This window comes from Copadichromis virginalis, linkage group LG16 (genome assembly GCF_057382275.1).
Source record: "Copadichromis virginalis isolate Kocher_CV1m ecotype Utaka linkage group LG16, C_Virginalis_male_GT1.1, whole genome shotgun sequence".
Classification (NCBI taxonomy): domain Eukaryota; kingdom Metazoa; phylum Chordata; class Actinopteri; order Cichliformes; family Cichlidae; genus Copadichromis; species Copadichromis virginalis.
The window spans coordinates 12296840-12315225 of NC_140633.1; the positions used below are offsets into that span (position 1 = coordinate 12296840).

An 18386-nucleotide genomic window follows, 5' to 3' on the forward strand; every position below is an offset into this window, starting at 1 on the left:
GCCACAGGCAGGAATGATTTCCTGTGTCGTTCAGTGGTGCTTTTCGGTAATCTCAGTCTCTCACTGAACGAGCTCCTGTGACTGACCAACATGTCATGGAGTGGGTGGGAGGTGTTATCCAACATTGTCTTTATCTTGGACAGCATCCGCCTCTCCGACACCACCTTGAGGGAGTCCAGCTCCATCCCCACAACATTGCTGGCCTTACGGATCAGTTTATTAAGTCTGTTGGCATCTGCGACCCTCAGCCTGCTCCCCCAGCATGCAACAGCATAGAGGATCGCACTGGCCACCACAGACTCATAGACTCATAGACTCACAGACCAAGCTGACGGTCAGTTAGGAGGATTGTGTGAAGAGTTTTGCAAAAGTGACCTAAGTATTGAGAAATGTGTCCTGGCGTCTGTAAAAAACTGTAATTATCCCCCAACAGATTCTTCCTGTGAATCTTTGGAGCGTTCCTGGACCACAAAGCAGATATTAATCATTATGAACGCTGGACATTTTCTTATAATCTGTGTGTTGTTATAAGAACAGAGTGCTTCTTGCATCAGCAGGCAGAAATTTTCCAGATATATCAAACTGTGACACTTTGCTAAAGAGGGCAGGGCTGGAAAAAGCATTCGTCTCAATATAAACTGAAACATCTGGACATAATAAATACTGCTGTTCTGTTCTCTCTTTTTTTTCTTCTTTTTTCATATGTAAACCATATACCTCAAAAAGTGCCCGGCGGACTATGAAGTGTAACCAGAGAAATATATGCAAGGCCACAACTAAAAACTGAGCTTTCTGTGTCCCTCAGCAGGGTGTACAGTGTGGCTGTGCTCCAGACTAACCGCTCTCACTTGTTATTTCAACTAAAACTACACTAAGTTCTGTGTCTAGCTGCTCTGTTTCGTTTTCTCTTTCTCTGGGCTTAATTTCACCTCAGGATCTATTTACGAAATTGTCTTTCTGAGACGTGGGGATTTGTCTGAGCTTTATGGTCGCATGTGTGTTACCATGTAAGAGCTGTCGTTGTATAAGTGCTGCATTGTGGGGCTTTAATATGTGAGCACGTGGGGAGATTTGTTGAGTTGTTGTTTGTGTGTGTGTGTTAAGTCCAGAATAATTGAATGCATGGATTTAACTGAGTGAAGCCACAATGAGGAGAGAGGAGCTGTTGTAGGGAGGGACAAACAGCATCGTAGCAACCAAATTCCTGTGGATCCGAGTGGAAATATTAAAATGATGACATGCTCTTTCACTCTGATGATGTGATGAGACTACACCTCTGGCAACATCTGCAGCTCTCTTCCCTTGTTAAACTACAGGGAGGGAGGGAACGTTTAGGTAATGAAAGGCGGACAGAAAAAAAAGACGGATGAGTGGATCAGATATGTGTCTTTTGAAGGGTCATACCACAGAAACATGTGTTTCTGCTTTCATACGTTTCTAGGAGGTGCTGATAGTATTCAGAGACTTTATTTAAAGTAATAAAATAGTATGTGTGTGTGGATCTGAGTTTACTTTGTGTTTTATTGTGAAGTTTAGTTCCTCATGTGGCTCCCCTTTGTTCTTTTCCCCACCCACATCTCTGCCTCATTTCAGTTCATCTTGTGCCCTTTTATCTCTCTTTGGTGTGTATGTTTCATCTGTGTTCTCTCAGTCTGCTTTGGTGATTTCTTGATAGTAGTTTGGATTTTTGCAGGTTGTTTGTTTGACCCTATATAAAAAGACCACTGCAGGACAAAGCACGCGGAGCCTGTGACATCACATAAGTGGACCTGATGAATTTAGAGAAGACTTAAAGATTGCTGGGCCCAGTGCAGCTGGTGGGCGAACCAAATTTCCTGCTGTGTACAGTGGGGCAAAAAAGTATTTAGTCAGCCACCGATTGTGCAAGTTCCCCCACTTAAAATGATGACAGAGGTCAGTAATTTGCACCAGAGGTACACTTCAACTGTGAGAGACAGAATGTGAAAAAAAAATCCATGAATCCACATGGTAGGATTTGTAAAGAATTTATTCGTAAATCAGGGTGGAAAATAAGTATTTGGTCACCTCAAACATGGAAAATCTCTGGCTCTCACAGACCTGTAACGTCTTCTGTAAGAAGCTTTTCTGTCCCCCACTCGTTACCTGTATGAATGGCACCTGTTTGAACTCATCATCTGTATAAAAGACACCTGTCCACAGCCTCAAACAGTCAGACTCCAAACTCCGCCATGGCCAAGACCAAAGAGCTTTCGAAGGACACCAGGAAAAGTATTGTAGACCTGCACCAGACTGGGAAGAGTGAATCTACAATAGGCAAGCAGCTTGGTGTGAAAAAATCAACTGTGGGAGCAATCATCAGAAAATGGAAGACATACAAGACCACTGATAATCTCCCTCGATCTGGGGCTCCACGCAAGATCTCATCCCGTGGGGTCAAAATGATCATGAGAATGGTGAGCAAAGATCCCAGAACCACACGGGGGGACCTGGTGAATGACCTGCAGAGAGCTGGGACCAAAGTAACAAAGGTCACCATCAGTAACACACTACAACGGCAGGGAATCAAATCCCGCAGTGCCAGACGTGTTCCGCTGCTGAAGCCAGTGCATGTCCACGCCCGTCTGAAGTTTGCCAGAGAGCACATGGATGATACAGCAGAGGATTGGGAGAATGTCATGTGGTCAGATGAAACCAAAGTAGAACTTTTTGGTATAAACTAAACTCGTCGTGTTTGGAGGAAGAAGAATACTGAGTTGCATCCCAAGAACACCATACCTACTGTGAAGCATGGGGGTGGAAACATCATGCTATGGGGCTGTTTTTCTGCCAAGGGGACAGGACGACTGATCCGTGTTAAGGACAGAATGAATGGGGCCATGTATCGTGAGATTTTGAGCCAAAACCTCCTTCCATCAGTGAGAACTTTGAAGATGAAATGAGGCTGGGTCTTCCAACATGACAATGATCCAAAACACACCGCCCGGGCAACAAAGGAGTGGCTCCGTAAGAAGCATTTGAAAGTCCTGGAGTGGCCTAGCCAGTCTCCAGACCTCAACCCCATAGAAAATCTGTGGCGGGAGTTGAAAGTCCGTGTTGCTCGGCGACAGCCCCAAAGCATCACTGCTCTCGAGAAGATCTGCATGGAGGAATGGGCCAAAATACCAGCTACTGTGTGTGCAAACCTGGTAAAGACCTATAGTAAACGTTTGACCTCTGTTATTGCCAACAAAGGTTATGTTACAAAGTATTGAGTTGTATTTTTGTTATTGACCAAATACTTATTTGCCACCCTGATTTACGAATAAATTCTTTACAAATCCTACCATGTGGATTCATGGATTTTTTTTTCACATTCTGTCTCTCACAGTTGAAGTGTACCTCTGGTGCAAATTACTGACCTCTGTCATCATTTTAGGTGGGGGAACTTGCACAATCGGTGGCTGACTAAATACTTTTTTGCCCCACTGTATTTGAGCAGCTTAAACCAAGAATTATTTATAAATTAGTTTGGACTTAACTTGAGTTACAGTTACAGTGAGAATCAACAGAAGCAATGCCTGAAACAAAAGTAAATGACCATTGATGCTGCATCATTTCACATTTTGTGTTATCTGTACAAAATAAACAGAATCCTGTAAGAACCTGATGCCCTCTCGTCGTCTCGTCTCCTTATACGCCCACAGTGTCACAATGCAACATTAAGCAAAAGGTGCAAAGGCCAATCTTCAAGACTAAAAATAAAGCAGGTAAACTTTCCTAACTGCAGCTTCTGTCGTTCTGTGTTATAAGAAGCAAACTTTAATGTTAATCCTGCTAACCCTAGCTATTGCACAGATGTAATGCAGTTAAAAAAGTCCAGAATCTAAAAAGTATATATATTTAAGTTTATTACAAGTACCAACACTTTGAACTAATATGCAGAGTCATTTGTTATGATATTGTAAAGTATTGGAAACATGTGTGAAACCTAGACCCATTTGTTAAGGGCTAAAAACGAGGCCATGTAGGTCAGAGCTCCAGTGTGATTTGTGTTAAGATTACAATTAGGATACATTTAAATGCTCACTTTTCATTGTATGGGTGTGTCGTGACTGATGAGCTCTCACCTTGATGTTAATCACAGCCAGATGTTTCGCAGCACGGTCAATGCTACGCGTTTCTGTCAGTGGTTCCAGTGTATAGTACTAAATAAGCACAGTTAAAGGCACGATCACTGTTTTTCTACTGTCAGAGCCTGTCTTTTTACTTCATGGCTGTGTGTGTGTGTGTGTGTGTGTGTGTGTGTGTGTGTGTGTGTGTGTGTGTGTGTGTGTGTGTGTGTGTGTGTTTTTCTTCCTTATATTCCTTCCTCTGTTTCTGAGTCTGGCAGTCGCAGCAGAGCTCTCAGCCAGAGAAATGAACCTGGCTTGAATCACTTTGGCTCCTGGAGGAAAAGCTATGAACAAAACCAGCCTTTTGTGATTATGATGAATGTGTGGCAAGGAGATGTGTAATTTACCTGTCGAGGGTATCGCAGATGCCGTTTTAATGAGTTTTCCTAAGACCTGAAGAATCTCTGAATGCATCTTGGCTCTATGTGGTCAGATTAATGGAGGATTATCTCTCAAGTGTTTTTTTTTTTCTTTTTATAAGCCTCAAGATGTGTAATAAAGAGTACATGAAGCATTTTTCTCTTTGCTAAACAAAATGTGTTTTACCCTGCAGCACTCGGTGTGATCTAATGCTGAGTACAAATTAGTATATGTCTGGAATTATTAGCATTGTGCTGACCAAAGATTACCAGCATAAAGGCCATTTTTCTCCAAGAAATGCTTTTATGAGGCTTTTATGTGGAGGGTTTATCTAATAATCAATCAAATGTATTATTTATTGAAGGATGTGAAGCACCAGGCCACATCACTCCCTTTGTGCAAATCTCAGCTTGAGCTCAGCAGCGTGGGGACTGACAAAATCTAAGGAGTAGTATTCATCTTCTGGAATGCTCTCCAAAACTGTCCTCATCCTTCCAAAGTCTGAATCTTTGTCAGTTCCATATGTAACACACCCATCCTCATGAATATCTGCTGCAGGCTGATGGCCCTATATCAAGATATTTCAACCTGCATTTGGGAGACAGACACTCTCTCTACTTTTAAGATTAGGTGTAAAACTTTCCTTTTTGCTCCCTACTACAGCTCCTCTCTCCACACTGTGTATTTCATCCCGTCTTCCTCCCCTCACCCCCAACCGGTCATGGCAGACGGGCGCCCCTCTCTGAGCCTGGTTCTTATCTTGACTGTTGTTGTGATTTGGTGCTATATACATTTTTTTAATTGAAATTCATCAAAAGACCTTTATCTACTTGTGAATGGAAAGAAAAACAATCTAAAACAAATGAATAAGAGCATCACTTACCTTATCTGAGAGGCACAAAATATTTGATGAATATATATCATCTAACATTTTAGCATCTAATCAATCCTCTGTCATCTTGGTCATTTGGAGGCAGAAGTGACGAGCCGGTGGAGTGTAAAGTTATCGGCTAACACTTGCAAACTGAAGTAGTTGCCTTCATGTATGGTATAGATGCAAAGAGGCAGATATGTAATAAATATTGTTGACTAACATACAAATGAGTTGGCTACTGTAAGGAAGGACAAAAATGGAGACGCTTCATTGCTGCCCTAACTTATGAAAATGACTTGTCAAAAGCATAACTTTTGGCTGGGTGCAATTAACCACAGGTAAGCTCTCAACTAGCAGAGGTGAAGCCTCTGCTAGCACCTGGGTATGGTCACCTGGCATCCATCTCTTGGGAGTGAGATGCTTTTAGAACCGGACTCATTTCAGCAACCACAGGTTTTGGCACATTTGTTTTAAGGGATTTGCAATGCCTATTTTCTACAGTTGACAGGCTAACAAACCCTCCTGTGTCAGTGGCAGCTGAACTTCATTCGACCATGGCCTGCAATGACTTTGCCAAATTCTTCACAGAAAAAATCCAAGAAATTAGACAAGCAATTGGTACATCAACAGCAGATCCAGGATATGTACTGTGTCCACCAAAAAACTGTTTAAACACCATGAAACAGTTTCAACCTATTAACAGCAAAGACCTGGAGGACATCTTAGGTCAACTGAACTCCTCCTCCTGCTGTTTAGATGTCCTGCCAACAAGTTTTTTCAAAAAGGTCTCAAAGACTTTAGAGTCAGACCTGTTACAGATCGTCAACTTTTCTTTATCATCAGGTGTGTTTCCAGAATCACTAAAAACTGCTGTAATCAAACCTATACTGAAAAAGGACAATCTTGACAAGACACAAATGAACAACTACAGGCCGATCTCAAATCTCCCATTTTTAAGTAAGATCATTGAAAAAGCAGTTTCTCAACAGCTCAGTTACTTCTTAAAACAGAATAATTGCTACGATGCCTTCCAGTCAGGGTTTAGACAGAACCACAGCACTGAAACCGCTCTGACCAAAGTGTTTAATGACATATGTCTGAATACAGACAGTGGAAAAATGTCAGTCCTAGTTTTACTGGATCTCAGTGCAGCATTTGATACAGTTGACCACAACATATTACTCAAACGACTGGAGAACTGGACAGGTCTTTCAGGAACTGTACTAAACTGGTTCAAAACATACGTAGAAAACAGGAAATACTTTGTATCAATAGGTAACTTCACATCTGAGCAGACAAGTATCACATGTGGAGTTCCCCAAGGTTCCATCTTGGGACCCCTTCTGTTTAACATCTACATGCTCCCACTGGCACAGATTATAAACAACAACAAAATAAACTATCACAGCTATGCAGATGACACACAAATATATATCACAATGTCACCAGGAGACCGAGGCCCTGTACAGGCTCTTGGTAAATGCATTGAGGAAATCAATGACTGGTTGTGCCACAATTTTCTCCAGCTAAACAAAAACAAAACTGAGGTAATAGTCTTTGGCGCCAAAGAAAAACGATTACAGGTCACCAGAGAACTTCAATCTATACATCTAAAAACCACAAACCAGGCGAGAAATTTGGGTGTAGTGATGGATGCAGACCTAAACTTAGAAAAACACATTAAGACAATAACAAAGTCAGCTTACTATCACCTCAAGAATATTTCAAGGATAAAAGATCTGATGTCTCAACAGGACCTGGAAAAACTAGTCCATGCATTCATCTTTAGTAGGCTTGATTACTGTAACAGCATCTTTACAGGTCTACCTAAAAAATCAGTCAGACAACTACAGCTCATTCAGAACTCTGCTGCTCGAGTCCTCACTAAGACCAAAAAAGTGGACCACATCAGTCCAGCTCTGAGGTCTTTACACTGGCTGCCTGTCCGTCAGAGGATAGACTTTAAAGTTCTGATGCTGGCCTATAAAGCTCTGAATGGTTTAGGACCAAAATACATCAATGACCTCCTGACCCAGTATGAACCTTCCAGATCCCTCAGGTCATCTGGATCCGGTCTTTTATCAGTTCCCAGAGTCAGAACCAGACACGGAGAAGCTGCATTCAGCTTTTATGCTCCTTATATCTGGAACAAACTCCCAGAAAGCCTCAGATCAGCTGAAACACTCAGTTTATTTAAATCCAGGTTGAAGACTCACCTATTCTCAGCTGCATTTGAATAAAGCACAAAATCCACACTTTTAAGCTTAAATTTCAAAACTTACATTTAACTACTGATTTTATCTACTGTTCTGATTTTATCTGTTTTGATTTTATATACTGTTTTGTTTGTTTGTTTGTTTGTTTGTTTGTTTGTTTGTTAATTAGTTAGTTAGTTTTTTTGCTTGTTTTAATAAATTTTAAATCATGCTTTTTATTTGTTCTTGTTTCTAATGTCTCTGTAAAGCACTTTGAATCACCTTGTTGTTGAATTGTGCTATACAAATAAACTTGCCTTGCCTTGCCTTGCCTTGCCTATGAGGAAAGAAATGTGAGCGGTTTGAGAATACCATTGGTAATTTTATATTTTTCCCTTTATCCCAAGCTAACTAAGCGCCTCACTTCCTGTGCTTCCTGTGAGCTGCTGATTGTTTCCAACGAAGGCTTGCAGTGTGCTGAATGTTCAGACCGGCAGGAGTAAAAGCCTTCGCACTAAATCACTGGTGCATTCTATCAATCCTCTGTACAAAGCAGGAAAAAAAGAAACGTTTATTTTTTATTGAATTTCTGTAAGGGACGTTTGTCCTTTCCGAGTGTGACAGCTTCCCTCGCCTGTAATCTGAATCACTTTATTTTCTGTGGTGTTGTGGCTGTGTGGGCAGCGGTGGGGTGGTGGGGGTGATTTTCTGCTGACGGTTTGTTCCTCCCGCTCCCTTGTTATTGCAGTGTTGAAGATAGGAACATGCAATGCTGCTCCGCCCTCCTCCAACCTGCCTGTTCTATTTTCACCCAGACAGCTGAAGCATTGCTCCTGTCGCCTCTGTCCTCTCACTGTTTATCTTCCCCCTTCTTCCTCACTTTCTCTTTGTCCTAGAGAACAGAGATTTTCTTCTTCCCTCTCTCTCTCCTCTCCTCCCTTGCGCTTTTCCCATTAGTACACTCGAGATGATATTTTCTTGTCCTTTTCCAAGGATCCAGTCCCCAGTTTTTCTTTTATCTCTTATCTAGGGAGTGATGGTTTATACTTCCTTTTTCTTTTTTAACTAATTTCCTTTTCTCTTCTGCATATGCGGTTGATGTTGTATATACGAGCTCTTGTTATGACCACTAATCGGGTTTTAACGGTAACAACCTTCCAGCCATCTAAGTCCCAGAGTCCTAATGAATTCAACAATAGTCAAAGGAGCTTGGAAAGAAAGCGACAGTCACACATGACCTGGATAACTAAGAACCTACACAGAAACCTCAACAATAACAGTTTTATTGGTTCTTCAACAGGATTTAAAAATGTTAAAGTGCAATTATAACCCAATAATGCTTTTGTTTTCTCCTCTCACAAAAATGGGTTATTGTCCGATTTAGCTCACTTTCCTCTATAAATATGCCCTGTTTCTCTATAAATAAACCATCCACTGGTTTAATAACGGCCCTTAAATATACCAACTCTTGGTACTGAATAAACCATTCCCCTGAATAGTTTGGCGGTGCCAATGATGGTAACTATGAGCGTTTGAAAAGGGAATTTATTCATGTGGAAACTCCAGTTCAGGACCAACTTGTGAGGCAATCACTGAGGTGTAAGTGAAGCATTGCAAATGTACAACAGCGGCATCACAATACCCATATATTCATAATAATAACAGTGATATTTAAAAATAAAGCACAACAATATGAAGTCAAATGTGTCTTCTTCACACATTTAGACTTTTCAATATTTTCCTATTTAGACCTTGGATGGTCTAAATTACAGTGTCACTGTCAATTACAGTGACAGAGAATTTCCTCTGGGGAGGATTGCTAACAAAAGTTGCTGAAATGTGTCTTTCACAGCCACAAATGTAAACGTTGTGATGATGCTAGAACAAGTCACTGAATTTAACCTCTGCTCACCGTGAATGTCTTTACAAAACATTACATCATTCCATTCATTGGATAGATGTTATATCTCTCACCAACCAGCACACACACCATCCCTAGAGACATGGCGCTAGCATGACTGAAATCAGACTATATCATTCTTTACGTACTGGAAAAGAAAGTATGAAAAATTATGGTTTTTGTTGTGTAATCTGTTGTTATTCTGTCATGCAGATTCTCTGTGTATCCAGAGATTCGACCCTGGGCTGGGACTCATTGCACCCATAAACCCCATGATAGCAGGAATCAGCCTGGTCCCCCCTCCACCCGTTCCCCCCGACATGCCCGTCATCAAGGAGATCATCCACTGCAAGAGCTGCACTCTCTTCCCTCAGAACCCTAGTAAGACTGTACTTTAATGTAGAACCGATAAACTTTACTTGAAAACTTTTAGGGGTGTGACTTTTGCAGTAAAGGTAGACAGCAAAATCAGGCTAGTAAAAGTAAACTGATTAGCTCAAAGGTACAGTCAGTAATGTTTATATACTTATTTAATAGAAAAAAGTCCAGAAGTTGTCTCCTTCAACAAAGAAGCAAAAATGTGAAAGAGGCAATGCAACAAGCATTTTTGAATTCTCTTCCTCCTCATCTCAAGCGCCATCTTTTATATAATGATAATAATGAGCTGGCTAAACAACAACAGCTGTTTATAACACTTTGCCAGCTAATGTTACACTCGAGTGTCCAAAGAAATGACGCTTTCCTCTCATAAACAGTTTGATTACATTCTCAGACCATATGAGAGTTTATTCGCTACATGTCCAAGTCCAATAACGTTAGCTCGACTTCAAAGAAAGTTTCACTAATGCCGACTGACAGCAGTTAACACTGTCAAAAACAGCAGAGCTTACCAACAGAAAAGTTTCGGATATCCTCAACAACTCACCTCAGTATCACTGTATCCAGAAAAATATGCATTGACACGTATTGACAGCTGAGGTAAACAGCAGGCTGAGAGCGTACACTAAACAACAGATGAAAGGCAACAAGAGTTGTTTGTCCTACAGCAGCCAACATAGTTAGAATTATGTAGCAGAATTTGAAGTGGTTAAAAAACTGAATTCAGTTGACTGCAGTCTGCTCATATCTAGTGGTGAGACTTTACAGGCTGTAACTTAGGTAATTAGCATAAATGTGAGATGGAATCTATTTTAATATTAGATGTTATTATTTAAATGTTGTTGTTTTTTTTTTCTTTTTAATTGCTCAAACTTGACATAAAAGTCAATACTTTTCCTCTTTAAACTGCAGTGTAGCAGGAGAGCTGTGGATGATATGGCCATATAATCATGTAACCGGTCCTTTTATTGTGCCTCAGACCTTCCTCCTCCCTCGACACGGGAGCGCCCTCCCGGCTGTAAGACAGTATTTGTGGGGGGTTTGCCAGAGAACGCCACAGAGGAAATCATCAGGGAAGTGTTTGACCAATGTGGGGAGATCACCGCCATCCGAAAGAGCAAGAAGAACTTCTGCCACATCCGCTTCAGTGAGGAGTTCATGGTAGACAAGGCTATTTACCTGTCAGGTGAGCACTTTTCTTGGGAAATACAATGCCTCAAGTTTGCAGTTCGGATATTGTTTTCATTTGTTTGTCTTGGTTTGTTTTTTTGTTGTTGTTGTTGTTTTGATTTTTACAAAGCGGGCCATATTGGGATAAAAAGGTAGTTGGCTAGTTATCTGTTAATGCTAGCTTTGGCTGAGTAGCTTGGTTTGCTTGGTGTATCCATAGTTTGGAGTGAAAGGCTAATGAAATGCTAGCTAAAAACAATTGTGTTTTTAATAAAATGTACTCAGCATAACAGCAGATCTGCTAGTGTGTGTTTTAGTACAGCTGCATGCTAAACAAGATGATGTAGCACCTAGCTATCATTATCTATTAAGTTGACCGCTCTCTTGTTATGCATAACTTTCAGCTTTATTATCATTTTTCATTGCTTAGTTATATAAAATTCACCTTCAGGTAGTTGTCATAAAGAAGAAAAGTAGTATAGACACCACAATTGATTTTGTGGATTGTTTCTACTTCTACTGTTAAACTAGATATTATAAGAGAGGGTGAGAAGAGCTTATTTTTAGGCCCAGTCTAAGGTGGATATTTAAGGAACTGTATTTTTCATAATTCTTCATCATCTTCATGTTTCACCCTAATGATTTTCTGCCTGGCAGATCAAATCTAATGACATGCCTCTACCTGTTGTAGAAAATGCCTAAATATAATGGTGTTACCTTCTCCTCTTCAGGGTATCGGATGCGTATCGGATCCAGCACTGATAAAAAGGACTCTGGGAAGATCCATGTAGACTTTGCCCAGGCCAGAGATGACCTTTATGAGTGGGAGTGTAAACAGCGCTTACTGGCCAGAGAGGAAAGACACCGCCGCAAGATCCACGAAGACAGACTGCGGCCACCATCTCCCCCTCCGATTGTGCACTACTCTGAACACGAGGTAGCACTGTTAGCAGACAGACTAAAAGGTGAGCACTGGCAACGAGTTTGCAGAGAAAGTGTCATTAGCTTTGCATTGAGAAAGTAATTTCCATCACTATACGACAAGTTTACTGTGCCACAAACTTAGCAGATCAACTGATCTCATTGCTAACTCATATCAGGTGATGAGTCAGCTGATACCCTTGATGCTTCTAAAGGGCAAATCTCACACACATGCACACAGAAAAACAACCCCTGCTCCTCCTTTAAAGGCTGTATCCAAATTAATTTTGGTGTGCTGGCAAGGGCAGGAACCCAAAGACTGCAGAGGCCAGCACAACCATGAGCTTGATCACTAATGTGACAGGGTTGGACCGAATCTGTTCAAGGTTTTTGTGGTTTGGGTCAGGTGGTCTCTGATGTGTTTCAGAAGCACGAACAAAATCTGCAGCTGTTGTCATGGATACAGAGAGTAAATAAAATCCCTTGTAGTAAATATATTAGTCCAAAGCCATGTATGACTTTTCAAAGCGGATTTGTAGGTCACAGATAACAACGCTTTTAATTTGATTGGCAACACATCTGTTGCTGTGTGTGTGCGTGTGTGTATAATCTCCTGCTTAGGTCACTTGCTGTGATACCCAATAACATGCATGAATTAATTGTCCAGGAAGCTGCACAATTATTGATATTCTTCATCCCCCCGTTTGTAGCCACTGATAAACAACTGTGTTTGATGGCAACAGTATAATGCAGGCAAACAGTGCGCAAACACAGGGGAAACACTCAAAGACTGTCCAAGAAGCCATGTTTGCATCAGCCTGTATAGGGATTTCTTGTTTTACAGCAGTGTTTTGTGTGTTGTTGTAAAAACTGCAGTTATTACTCAGCAGTTCTCAGAGAGCTCTGGAGTGACATAAGAAATAGGTTTTGTGACAACAGAGTATCAGATATTTTTTTAAAGGGAGAGAAATAAAAGCAACTGGAGAAGTGGGATTTTAGTTATTAGATTTTCAAGTGTTTATCAAAGATGTCTGCACAGACTGTGAGCTCTCCGCATTCAGTCATCAGTACAAACACTGTGAACAATAAAGGAGACAAACACGATTGAGATGGAGCAAGAACTGCTAAATAAAAGCCTTACCAGAGTTCTCAACAGTGCAAAATAAAACAAAACAGTTGCGCTTTTTTTATGTGTCTTTACCTTTCTCATTAACTTCAGTGGCTTCCTGCTTATTTCTTCTTTTCATGCTTCTAGCAGCTATAATCCAGTAAGATATGCATTATTAAGTAAGCCATTGTAGGATTCTGGAATTCGTTTACAGATTTAATCGAGTCATAAATACATCGTTTTAGGCCCTGTGTTTCCTCTGGAAAGGAAGAAAGAAGATGACTTCTCTGACTTCTTGTACAGCAAAAAACACAACCTCTTATAATTGTCAGACTCTAAGCTGTTTTTTTATGGCAGCAGCAACACAATATGAAGCTTGGAGCTAAATACTGATGTTGATGTTTAACAAACATACTTTGGATGCTAACATTATCTAAAGCAGCGGTCCCCAACCTTTTTTGCGCCACGGACCGATTTATGCCCGACATTATTTTCACGGACGGCCTTTAAGGTGTCGCGGATAAATACAACAAAATAAAACTAGTACCGGTACCAAAAAAAGAAGGTTTATTCATAACACACGTGAAAAGACCCAGGAAAACCGAGTTAACGATAAAAACGATAACAAAATAACGCTGAAAACCGATAAAAACCCTGAAAACCATACATTTCACACCTGAGCCTCAACTCTCACGGCCCGGTACCAAACGACTCGCGGACCGGTACCGGTCCGAGGCCCGGGGGTTGGGGACCGCTGATCTAAAGTACCTGTGATGCTGCAGTATTTGTCTTTTTTTCCAAGTTGTATAATAAGATATCCATCAGTTCATTTTGCCGACCATTTCAAAGTCGCAGGATCCTCCCAGCTGTCATAGATGAAGTGTGTGTGTCTATGTGTGCGCTGGTGACTGGAGTAGAAGTCAGATGATCACCAAATTTATCACAGACATAAAGATACTTGGATTGAGCCATGCTGTTAGCATTACTTGATAAAAAAAAACTGGACTAGCTTGAACATACAGTACACAACACCTGGTTACAATGAATGCAAATGTGCTTTCCTGGTCTTACCACTCTCACAGGTAGTTGGTGGACATTTCACTTGTAGCATGTGGCTAATGTTGAGAAAAGGTCCATTTTCATCCAAAATTTGATTTTTTTTTTCTAAGTCATTGGGGGGGAAAGTGACTCCAAAGAACAAAGGTAAAATGCAAGTATAAAAATGTGTGACTGTAGGTAAATTGTGGGTAAGATGAAGTAAAGCTAGCAGCAACAAACAGAAAGATAGATTACTATATAAAACAAGAAATAACCAAAGCAACAATCCAAAAACCTTTGACACATGCTGAAGTTTCCTCTGTTATCTTTCCTCAACTGGCAAACCCTGCGTGTTGAAGAATCACACTGAGTGCATACCCAGTGTGGTACAATGTAATGAGAAGGGTTTCTGACCATATATATATAATATCCTTCCATCCATCCATCCGTCTTATCACGCTTATCCAGGGCCGGGTCACAGGGGCAGCAACCTAAGCAGAGAAGCCCAGATGCCCCTCTTCCCAGCCACCTCCTACAGCTTTTCCGGGCTACACCAAGACATTCCCAGGCCAGCCGAGAGATAATCTCTCCAGCGTGTCCTGGGTCTGCTCCGGGGGCTCCTCCCGGTCATTACCCACAGCTCTTGGCCATAGGTGAGGGTAGGGACGTAGATCAACCACTAAATTGAGAGCTTCGCTTTCAGACTCAGCTCTCTCTTCACCACAATGTACCGAATAGCGTCTGCATCATTGCAGCTGCAGCACCAATCCGTATATATAATATTTATTGTTATATTAACAGAAAATGTGGTGAGAATGCAGTTCAGATGTTGTGTTTGAGTAAAATTTAGCAATCCTTGGTTTGATCTCAGATGTTTCCCATGCTTGACACCAAGTATTTTTTCCAAGCTGTTTTAAACCTGAGTAGAAATGTGCTCCATAAAAGAACGAATCGTGACAATGAATAATTCAGGTGACATTTGAAAGAAAGGTAAAGTCCTCGTTATGCTTCCCTTTTAAAATCAGCCCAGTTTTACTACAGGAGTTACGTTTTTCAAGCCCCCATTTATCTACTGTGTAATGGGATTAATACCACGGACCACTCCCTTTCTTTCTGTACTGTTGCAAACCTGCACCCACCTGCTCCTTCTGCACGTGAGGAGAATTGATGGGAGAGGATGAAGTGTGGGGCTGAGTTGGCAGTGGTTTTGATAAGTGAGAAGTGAGCAATGAGGGGTGTTTGCTGTGAAGGTCACTCTCCTCCTCCTCCTTGTCCTCTTCCACCTCCTCCGTGTTGCCTCCACTCTGCTGTGGCTAATTCTTGTCTCCAGTGATTGAAAGTGTTGCATATTTACAGTAAAAGGCTGTAAATGTTCTCTGTTTATAAAAACAGCGGCGCTGGAATCACTTGCAATTTAGTGCAATTTAATCACATTCAGATCCAGCGCACTGCTTATTACTGTTATTGCCTTCATGCATTGTGATGACCTTCATGTTGTCTCAGATTGAGCAGGCAAACTAAACATTAGCATCTAGTGTTATTGTTATATTTTCTGTGTTTCGACCTAAACCCATCTTTAATGTGCGGTCAGATCCACTGCAGGCATCATTTAAATAAAGCATGAAAGGGAAGAAAGTCAAAATCTTGACTGTAATAACTCCCACACCCACACAAAAAGAAATAATAACATCACCTCATGTCGTACTGTGACCTTTGTGCCAATAAAGTGTTGCTGAGAAACACATACCACCATCAGTGGGAATCAGATATATCTTATTTCCATGGGAACTGGTAAAAACCCTCATGGTCCTTGCTTCGTGCAACAATAGATCCAGATGATTTGAATTACTCAAACTGATGCACATAGTCGGTGTTATAAGGTACAGACAGACATATCTGTTCTTTCTAAATCTGCTTTATTGATCCAAGTTTGAGTTGCTGTTCTGAACCCATTTTTACATCTATCTCAGATAGTCATTAAAGGTAAGTCTCAATGTCAGACCTGTCATTGAAGTTTTCTTCTTCACAGAACAGACTGTACCATCAAGGTGTTTGTTTGTTTTTTACATCTAACACTTTTTTTTACTTTTTTTTTTTTTACTTTTATGGGACAGGGATAGCTCAGTAGGTAGAGTGGTTGCCCCGTGATCGGAAGGTTGGGGGTTCGACTCCACTGAACAGCTACCCTGAGGTACCCCTGAGCAAGGTACCGTCTCTACACGCTGCTCCCCGGGCGCTGCATTGGTGGCTGCCCACTGCTTCACTGGGTGAATGGGTTAAATGCAGGGGAGTAATTTCCCTGCGGGGACTAACACATTATAAAAAGTAAAAAAAAAAAGACTGTACCATCAAGGTGTTTTTTTTTTTTTTTTTTTTACATCTAACACTGCATCCATCTGTTCATCCATCCACGTTTTCATTGTATATTTGCAAAGCGAATGAGAGAAGTTCCAGATAGAGCTCTGTGCAAACTGCCTTTTGTGTTTTTTATGATGTTTATAGGTTAGAGTTGGTGCTGAAATATGGAACAGAAATGATTTAAATATAGAGCATTATACAGAAAATAATCAGATCTTTTAGAAACTTTTAGTAAATCACAAACAAACACGATCCTATCAGTTAATCTGTTGAAGTCATATGTAAGTGTTGTGACATGACAAGGATGGTCTCTGAGACATGAAATCACCAAATGCCAGCAGATTATCTCTGCTTCCCAGCCACCTCCTCCAGCTTTTAATCACTAAGGCGTGACAACAGCAATCCCATAAGAAAAAGAATCACAAGCTTTCACATTTAGTTCCTTTCAAGCAAACTTGGTATATGAAGACACATAGCAGCAGTCCAGTCGCAAGTGCATTGTTATCAAATGAAGCATCAAAACTCTGTCTTCCAAAATCAGCTTTACAGTGATCAGGGATTTATTATATTAAGAATAAATAATAGCACTTTTTAAACAGGATTCCTTTCTGGCTTTTCTATGTCTGCCATTTTCTGTGTTTATCTGTGGCTCTGTTCTATCTCTCTGGAAAACCAGCAGCATGTTGCTTCTGTTTGCTCCAGAATCTCCAGTTTATCTACAAAACCCAAACCTCAGCCTCAGTGTAGTGTTCCCATCCATCCTCTAATACCTAACATAAACAAGCATGTTTTCTCTCTGAATAACCCTTTTCAATTCATTCTTCACCTCAAACAGCAGGGGAAATACATTTCCATTATTCCCCCGCTCGTCCCTGTTCAGCAGCGCTTCATTGTGCTCGCTGTAATGTGACTGTAATCTGCTGCTGTGTATGAATGGGGCTTTATCAGAGTGGGGGAAAGTGTCTTCTTACAGGTTGTGTTGCACTGGGTATTGAGCTCATTAAATGCTCTCTAATTCACTCTCTTCTGCCGTCGTCCGCGGCTCCGTGGCACCATTCAATTATTATTCAAATGGAAGCGAATGCACTCGACGGAAGCCTGCCGAGACGCCGCAGTTTTTGTGACTGAGACCGAGCGCTGCTTAAGGTTGTGCTTGAAAAAGTTGAAAATCAAAAATGCATTTTGTGTTCAGCGGCTGTGACGTGGCTCACAGACCCGTGAACGGTGAAGGCCTCCAGAGGAGGAATTTAGTCCCCAGTAACTGCTCCATTGTTTATTTAGGCTGAGTGAATGTTAAAGGTCCCATGAAACGGCTTTCACATCATACTCTTCAGTCACCATTTGGTGTGATGTACCAAGACACGGCGTGCTGGGGGAGAGACTTGGAGTCCAAAGAGATTTTAGTATTGTGAATGTATAAATTTTAAAGCAGCTGTAATGCTTTTTCTCTCAAATTAAAATGTAAAAAAACATCTGTCTATCAAAAGTGACTTTGGTCGGGAGTTCTCGACTTCAGGAGAATATCCCTCAGCCGTCACCTAGAGCTGTCAAGTTGGGCTTTGCCATCAAGGAATTAAAAGCAGTTTGGATATGACTATTGAGGACAGGCAAGTGCTTGGAGCGTCTGTGTTGAGACTGATAAAGTGTTGAGCCTGAGTCTTGACACAGCTCTTGTTTCAGGAGTGGCACCTCACGACTACCCCACATATCTACTACAGAAGCATCCCATTATGTAGGCAGGCAGGCAGGCTGGCGACGTGAACACCCAAGTTTGTGAGTGCAGTAACTCGAGAATGAACTGGCGCAGGAGTTTCAAATTGATACCATAGGAGCATCTACTAAAAATCTCATACAAGTTCAAATCTCTGTGACCTCACCCTCAAGGTCAGAGGTCAAGCTATCTAAAAACAAGGCAATTATCAGGGAACCGTGAAAGATGCTGAAAGCAATG

At 41.2% G+C, this 18386-nt stretch overlaps 1 protein-coding gene across 3 annotated transcripts in view; it reads left to right on the top strand.

The window, feature by feature from the left end:
• Positions 1 to 18386, top strand: part of enox1 (ecto-NOX disulfide-thiol exchanger 1) — a 142581-nt gene that overhangs the window by 91704 nt on the left and 32491 nt on the right. For all 3 annotated transcript variants that reach the window (XM_085435367.1, XM_085435368.1, XM_085435369.1), the window contains 3 exons: positions 9676 to 9843; positions 10820 to 11026; positions 11742 to 11975. In XM_085435367.1, the coding sequence (XP_085291493.1) occupies positions 9676 to 9843; positions 10820 to 11026; positions 11742 to 11975 (609 nt within the window). The remainder of the gene's footprint in view (positions 1 to 9675; positions 9844 to 10819; positions 11027 to 11741; positions 11976 to 18386) is intronic.